The sequence below is a fragment of the Mus pahari genome, chromosome X (assembly GCF_900095145.1).
Source record: "Mus pahari chromosome X, PAHARI_EIJ_v1.1, whole genome shotgun sequence".
Classification (NCBI taxonomy): Eukaryota; Metazoa; Chordata; class Mammalia; order Rodentia; family Muridae; genus Mus; species Mus pahari.
This window is the reverse complement of record NC_034613.1, coordinates 47305276-47313890: the sequence shown is the minus strand read 5'-3', so window position 1 is coordinate 47313890 and position 8615 is coordinate 47305276. Positions and strand designations below refer to the sequence as shown.

The 8615-nt window shown below is 44.3% G+C and overlaps 1 protein-coding gene across 1 annotated transcript; it reads right to left on the bottom strand.

The window, feature by feature from the left end:
- Positions 1 to 469: 469 nt before the first annotated feature.
- On the bottom strand, positions 470 to 1073 carry Smim10l2a (small integral membrane protein 10 like 2A). The gene has a single exon (XM_021188683.2). The coding sequence runs from the start codon at positions 1031 to 1033 to the stop codon at positions 797 to 799; it is 237 nt and encodes a 78-aa protein (XP_021044342.1). The 5' UTR covers positions 1034 to 1073; the 3' UTR covers positions 470 to 796.
- Between the last annotated feature and the right edge of the window lie 7542 nt (positions 1074 to 8615).

The following is an 8615-nucleotide window of genomic DNA, read 5'->3' as shown; positions in this document are numbered from 1 at the left end:
GTGCTCCAGGCAATTTGGGAAGGGCTGTGCACAACTTCGGAGAGTATCCTTGGGCTTCCCTGCCAAGAAGGAGACAGCCTTCTGATTGGCTCAAAAAGATCTGTCCAGTTTATCTGCTCACCTGACTTAGGTAGAGATGGANGGGTAATCTTTACTGTCTAGGGCCTTCCTGAGACCTCACTGGCCCAGTCCACTCCAATTCAGGGTTCAGGTGACATCTCAGGAGTCCTCTGCATAAAAAGGGGTTGGATGCCTGGAAGGTGGGTGCGAGGGGGGTGGTGTGCCCTGACCTTGTGCTGGTGATGAGCTGACTCTCCAAGATGCCCCTCGCCTCATCAAGGAATCATGCTACCAGGCAGCCTGTGTGCCCCCGCTGCATTCTCTCTTCCCATAAAGCAGTCTNGGTATTTAGATGCCATGGCCACATACCCACCTGCCCCCATTCCAATCTGTGCTCACCTACCTTCAGGCACAGAGCCTGGTAAATCAAGTCCTGTAGTAGCATCCCCTCTTTTGGGCTCTCCCGCTTTCGGCCAATGGGGAGGCAACAGGTTTGCCAGACTCTGGTGATTCTCGGGATGCAGAGGAAAAGGACTGGGCTGTGAAGGTTTTTGCNGTATGGGATGAGGTTCCTCAGGCTCTTCGCAGAGACCTAAAATGGAGGGGACCGGGCTGTGCCGCCTGCGCCCCCCGCCGCAGTCTCGAAGCACTAGGCAGCCCCGCTGTCCTTCCTGCAGCCTCCAGGATGGCGGGGAAGGAGCGGATGGCCCTCTCCGCGGTGGCGGAGGGCGTTTGCTCACTCGATCCGCACCTGCAGGCGGACGTTGAGCATCACGGAGGCCACCATGTAGAAGTAGGGGAAGTTCACGCGCAGGCGCCAGGCTAGGTCGAAGAAGGTGAGTAGCGTGCGCGTGAGCCCCTTGCAGAACGCACCATAGGAGCTGCGCGTCGCCGCCCAACGCGACAGTCGCACTGCCAGGCCAGACAGGGCCGCTGCCGCAGCGGCTGCAGAGAGGGCCGCAGTCACCGCCATTGGCCTGGCTCTCCGCTCACCTGCTGCAGAGCCAGATCAGTGCGCTGCGCCACGCCACCCAACGCTGTCCGCAGCCCCGCCCTAGGGCTCCAGGGTCCTTGCAGCCTCCAGTGCTCCACCCCCAACACCTCCGTCTTTGTAGCTCTCCGCCCTCTCTTGCTGCTCAGCTCCGCCCCCTCGCTGCAGGCTCAAGGCAGAAGCCCTTATTAGTTCCGCAGGTATCTTTAACTCATCCAGGGTCCAGCTGCAGCAGAATGGCTGTAGGGCTAGGGCCAAACTTGCTTCACCTGACTGACACAATCCCATGGATAGGAACCCTCTCTTCACGAAGTCCCTTGTCCCACCTGTTCATCGTGTTCTTCCTAGTGTGTACAAAGACTGAAGGCCTAGGTGTGTTCCTAGGATTCACTGGGGAAATCGGCTAAGCTGGGGGGAGTTAAGGGCTAGCTCTTGGGAACTATTGATATTTCGATAGGAAACTATACCCAGAATTTCTCAACTATGCATGCTAACACCCTCCACTGTCTCCCCAGGAAGCCAGGTCAAAGGACTCATTGCACCTTTCTTTATTCTCATTCATTCTCTCTCTCTCTCTCTCTCTCTCTCTCTCTCTCTCTCTCTCTCTCTCTCTCTCTCTTTAACATCTCAATTATTTACTTATGTTTATTTTCTTACGGTCCTTTTTATTGGTGTAATTTTACATAGTTATACCATAGTTATACAGTGTGACAATTTAATCCATGTATACAATGCACAAAGATCAAATCATAGTAATTAACCTCTCACCTCATTATTTCTCTGTGTTTGGAACCTTCTCTCTTCTAGTTCTATATAAAAACACAATAGGTTGTTATAATCTATAGCCACTGTATTGTCCTCTAGGAACCTAGAACTTAGTCCTCGTACCTAATTGTATCATGCTGTCTGTCATCCAGATTTCTAGTCCTCTTTCCTGTCTTCTTAGTCTGTTGTAACTCTCTTCTTTTTGAATAACCATTTAAAAAAATAGCCAGATTGAGTCATTACCCAAGACATTCCTTCAATTTCTTTTCTTTTATTTTGTTTGGATTGGATTTTCTTTATTTACATTTCAAATGTTTTCCCCTTTCCAGGTCTTCCCTTCAGAAACCCCCTATCCCATCCCCTTTCCCTCTGCCTCTGTGAGGATCCACCCGCCCTGGCATTCCCCTACACTGGGGCATGGAACCCCCTCAGGCCCAAGAGCCTCTCCTCCCACTAATGTCCAACAAGGCCATCCTCTGCCACATACGTGGCCAGCGCCATGGGTGGCTCCATGTGTACTCTTAGTGGACTTAAATGTCCCACACAGTGCCATCAACTCAATGGTGCATGTGTTTTGTTGCTTTTCTGTTGGATCTGCTGGTTGCTCTTTCATGTTAACATCTAATCTTTCTATCAACAGGTTCCACCAAATTCAATCCAAAGCCAGGCCATCTCCAGAGATGCAGGGAACTGTTCAGTCAACTCTGCAAATGTGAGGGCAAAATAGCCAAGGTTCCACATTGCAGTGCGATGCTTATGTTTAGTAGGTTAGGCATCTTACTTAGGATGTCTTCAACTTACAATAGATATGCAATAGATATAACAACTAGATATTAGGTGTGTAAATCAAAGACTATCTGTATACATTGATATGGAATAGAGTGACCCCCTTCATCCTCATTTTTATTTTATAGCACATCTATAGTTATGCTCGAGGCTGTGCATATCCATATAATTTTAGAATCAATGTGTCTGTGAGTGCAAAAAGGCATTGCTGGAAATTGTGTTAAATAAATAGACCAATTTGGGGGAGAAACATCATTTTTTTGCTGATTGTACTAAGTCATGAATAGAATCTGTCTTTGTTCATTAAGATGTTTTCTTATTTCTTTTATTGGCATTAAGATCCTTTATACATTTGTTAAAGGTACTCTAAAATATTAATTTTCTTTGAAGCCATTATAAATGATTTTGGACTTTTGATCTCAGTTTCCATATGCTTGCTCATTATTAGTATATAGAAATGTATTATGTGTGTATGTATATGTGTATGCATGTCTATGTATTCCTGTGTGGTTACATAGGCATGTGTAGGCATTAACGCATGCTTATGTGTAGAGGCAAGAGGACAGACCAAGGAAGATTATCCACTTTGTTTTTTGGATAGTGTCTTAAGGGTCAGGGGCCCTCCAAGTGGATCAGAAGGCCAGAGAGCCCTAGGGATCTGCCTGTCTTTGCCTCCCCAAGGTCTGGGATTAAAAACATATGCCACTACCCAGTGTAATGGCACATACCTTTGGTCCTCAGCACTCTGCAGGCAAGGACAGGCAGACCTCTGCACGTTTCTGACCAACCTGGTCTACATAACAAGTCCCAGGCCAGTCATGCCTACCTGGTGAGGCTGTCTACAACAAAACCTCCAACAAACCAAAAGCAAGCAAGCAAACAAACAAACAAAGCCCGCCTTGTCCCTCCATGCCTGACATTTTACATGTGTTCTGGAGTTGGGACTCAGGTCCTCTCCCTTTGTGCTTTACTTTTGGAGCTATCCTCCTACCCTTGAAATGGAAATTTTTGTGTGTTCATCTTGTGTCCGGTAAAGGAGTTAAACTCTTCCTGTTTCTATGGATCTTTTTCCTCAGCACTGGAAAATTTTGTAACTAGAATATCACATCATATAGGAATTAGGGCAGTTCTTTTCGTCCTTTCTAATCTTTATATCCATTCCTTGTCTCACTGCAGTGGTTAGAACTCAGTGTTAGGCAGATGATAAGAGTTAGCTGCCCTAATGGATGTGTAGCAACAAATGCATTTCCTACGTCACTGATGCTGAATATCTTTAGAATTATTATTATAATAAACTTTCATATATCTAACTTTTTGATTCAGAGTCTCAATCTGTAACCCATACTTGCTGGGAGCTCATTATGTAACCTAGTCTTGCCTTACTTTTGTGTTACTATTTTAAGTGAACAGTGTCTCATGTCAAACACACACAAAATAGTTGAGTGTACATACATGAGTCCTTGCAGGGGTACATGCTTGCTGTGTGTGTGTGTGTGTGTGTGTGTGTGTGTGTGTGTGTGTGCTTGTACTTGTAGAGGCTGGAAGAACTTGTCAGTATCTCAGCACTAGAACTACTTACAGGTGTTGTCTAGACACCTAGATTGTTATGTGGTCTTGGGATGTGAACTCCATTTTTCATTATTGACATCTTCATAATTGCACATCAAGTGCTTTTAACTGCTAAGCCAGCTAGCTCTCCAGTCCCTAGTGAAACAATTCTTTTTTTCAAGTAGTATTTGCATGTGAAGTACAACCTAATTACAATTCCAGACTTTTCAATCTACAACACTATATTGGGATATTAGTACCCAGGCATGAAAATATAAAACACCCAAAGATACATGAATTGGTGTCATGGTTGTAGTTAAAAAAAAAAACCTTCAGCTGGGCATGGTGGTTCATGCCTTTAGTCTCAGCACTCAAGAGGCAGAGGGAGAAAGAGCTATGTGAGTTGTGAGTTCAAGGCCAGTTTGATCTACAAAGCAAGCTCCAGGACAACCAAGGCTACACAGAAAAAAAAACCTGTCTCAAATACACCTCCCCAGAAAAAAATTCAAACAAGCCATACATTTAAAAGAAGTAAGCAGAAAAAGTAGGTGCGTGGTTGTGCATGCTTACAATCCCAGAATTTAGGAGGCTGGGTCAGAACAAAGTCCAGCCTGGCCTACATACTGAGTTCAAGTTCGGTCTGGACCACTTAGTAACACCTGAGGTTTAGACTGCTAATGAAGACAGTTGCTAAGTTCTTCAAGGTTAGTTTCTTTTGAATATTAGAAAGTCAACCCTTGGGGTACAGAGTCAGTTAACTGAAATATACATGTTTTGGGTATATTGTCCTTCCTGTTAGATTGGCACCATTATTATAAAATTTCCTTCAAATAACCCAATTGAGATAAAGTTTTCTACTGGGTGACCTCCAAGTTTGGTCTGACATAACTCAACTTATAAGTGGGGTCTTTCAAGAAGCTACTGAACAGATCAAATAATAATTGACTATGAGACTTACGCTTTATATAAGTTTCCCCTTCGTTTGGCAACTCTGGAGACTGCTGGGCTAATGTTTACATCCTGAATGTGGGCATCAGATACCTGCACAGATGGTTGTGAACTACCATGTGGTTGCTGGGAATTGAACTCAGGACCTTTGGAAGAGCAGTCAGTGCTCTTAACCACTGAGCCATCTCACTAGCCCAAGGCTGAGGATTTTATTTTTTAAAGATTTATTTTATTTATATAAGTATACTGTAGCTGTCTTCAGATACAACAGAAGAGGGCATTGGGTCTCATTAGAGATGGTTGTGAGCCACCATGTGGTTGCTGGGATTTAAATTCATGACCTCTGGAAGAGTAGTCAGTGCTCTTAACCGCTGAGCCATCTCTCTAGCTCTACTCTGCCATTTTTAATCTTGTCATATTTTGATGAAAAATGGACACTGTAAATAATACCGTAGCAACTTTAGACATCAATCCCTTTTGGACGTTCTATTCTTGTTGCTTATTTGTTGAATGAATTGGCTAGACTATATTAACGCATGGAAGCTCACAAACTCTCTGTAACTCCAGTCCTAAGAGATCAGTGCTCTTTACTGGTGTCTGTGGGCACTACACACATGTGGTGTACCGACTTATATGCAGGCAAAATCCCTATACATGTAACATTTTTAAAGAAGAAAATCCATTCAGCTAGTGTTTACATTTTCTTTCCTTTATTTATTTATTTTTTTTCCACAACAGGGTTTCTCTGTGTAACATTTTTAAAGAAGAAAATCCATTCAGCTAGTGTTTACATTTTCTTTCCTTTATTTATTTATTTATTTATTTTTTTCCACAACAGGGTTTCTCTGTGTAACCCCTGGCTGTCATGGAATTTTGTAGCCTGAACTGACCTCAGACTCAGAGATTCACCTGCCTCTTCTCCAAATGCTAGGATTAATAGGCGTGCACCACCACCTGGCTACATTTTCACTATTTAGCCCATTCAAATAGAATGTTATTTGGACCCGGGAAAGGTTCAGTTGTTTAAAGCTCTTCAAGAGGATGCAGGTTTGGTTCCCAGTATCCACATGGTGATCTTGAGCCCTCTTCTGACCTCCTCAGGCAACAGACATGCACTTAGTACTCAGAATAGATACACTCAGGCAAAAGCTATTCCCATAAAAGGTTTCAAAAATTAAATTAATGTGACTACTAATAAGATAGGATTCCAGCAGCCATTTTGCTATCTTTCTGTATTTTATGTTGTGTCCTATATCCTTAATATTTGTTTCGTTTTCTATTTCATTGCCTCTTATTTGAAAGAGGTGCTTTTCTGACACACAATTTTACTTTGAGTATGTATGTGTTGTATGTAAATGTATATGGGTGAGTGTGCTTGCCTGCCCATGTGTATTTGGAGGTCAGAGATTGACATGGGATATCTTCCTCTCATGCCTTCCCTCTAATTGTTTTGAGAAAAGGTTTCACAGTGAATCTGGAGCTCTCTGATTCATGGCTAGATTGGCGGCTAGCTAATGGCTCTTCCATGATCTGCTATTCTCCAACCACCCCACCTGATCTCCTGGAGCCTGGGTTACAGGTATGCCACCATGTCCAGCCTTTTACACAGGTGCTGGGTTGCTGAACTCTCAGGTCTTCATGCTTGTTCAGCAAACATTTTACCCACTCAGCCATCTTCCCAGCCTGCACCTTATGTTTTTGAAGCTGGGTCACTCATTGCCGGAGCCCACAGAATATGCTAGGCTTGCTCGCCCTTGAGCCTGGAGATTGGCCTTCCTAGTGTGCGTGTCATCTACATGCACTCAAGTCAGGTTTTTTACACTAGGTTCTAGGGATTCAATTCCTGCTCTTATGCCTCTGCAGCAAATACTTTACCAAAGGAGAGACTTCCCTGATCCCTTGCTATTTTCTGGTTTTATTACATTAATTGTTTTTAGATGGGGTTTCACTATGTGGTATAAGTGCATTCATGTGCACCCGCTCCCTTACTCACAACCTGTTGAGTCCATTTGGTATTGCTTGTCACCTATAAGAGAGCTTATCTCTGGAGAAAAGTGATTGCTTCCCATTGGCAGCAGTTGGCTGACTGTAGTTCTTCATGTAGGAGTGAGACCTTGTGAACGTCCAGCCATCCATGCTGGTATTGTCATTATGCAGGCCTTTGTTTAGCCAACCGTACTGTTGTGATTTCATTGGTTCAGCTTCACTGTTATGTCTGGAAGCAGGTGCTGTGGTTTTCTGGCTCTTAAAATATTCCCTCCCTCTCTTTTGAGATGTTCCTTAAGTTTAGCATTGGAGATGTAATAACTGGGCTTGGGGGTCCCCATGATTGGCACATGCTCTCTGCATTTTGATCAGATGTAGACAAAACAAAAACAAAACAAAACTGTAGTTTTAGGCCGGGTTTTAAGTGCTTATCGTGGTGATTACAATTAATGTCTTAATTTAGAACAACTGAGTTTAATTTGTATTGTAATTTCAGCAGCATAGTAAAAATTTTTTTACTTTATGGCTACCCAAGAGTCTGTAATGTGTCCTCTTCATGCTGGTATGACAATAGTAAGACTTGTAAGTTGGGATCCAAGTTTCTAGAAAGTGCGTAAAGCTGTAATGTCTCTTATGACCTCCTCTCAGAACGCAGCATCCTATCAGACGCTTTCCTTTTGTAGCCATCTCAAACATGCCCAAATTCAAAGACAAGGGATATAAACCTTGTCTGTTGATGGGAACATGTTGGGGTCTCTCACCTCCACTAACCACTCTCCCTCTAAACATTATATTGTGCCCCTTACAGGTGCACAGAATTGCTACTGAGAAGACCTCCCCAGATCTTCCAGAATGCAGCGTCATCAGACCACCCTACGTCGTCATCACTGCCCACTGTCGCCGTCCACTGTCACTCGGACCAACCACTAACGTTGTCTCTGCCCACTCGCTCGAACCTGCCTTCCAGATACATCTCCGCTCATGATCAGACCCCACAGCAGAAGCAGAGAAACAGAGAGAGTTCCTCCAGGGGACTCAGGGGCGGGCTTAGAATCCTTCCTTGTCCGATTAATAAAAATCATGCTCTGATCAGCGCAAACCGACAGGGCATTCATTTTCCTTGCAGCCTATCCTCTTTTAGGATGTTAAGCTCTTCAGTACGAACCCAGTCCAAAGTGTTTTCTGCCCACGCAGATACACTCAGGAACATAGCAAATAATCTGCAGAAATGCTTTGTACCTGTCACAACAGGTTAAGAACTCAAGCTGTCAGGTGGTGGTGACGCACACCTTTTATCCCCTAGCACTTGGGAGGCAGTGGCAGGTGGCAACTCTGTGAGTTTGAGGCCAGCCTGGTCTACAGAGTGAGTTCAGGACAGCCAGAGCTACTTAACTCTGTCTCAAAAAAACCTACCAACCAGCCAACCAACCAGCCAACCAACCAACCTACCTACCAACTAACCAACCAACCAGCCAACCAACCAACCAACCAACCAACCAACCAACCAACCAGCCAGCCAGCCAGCCAACCA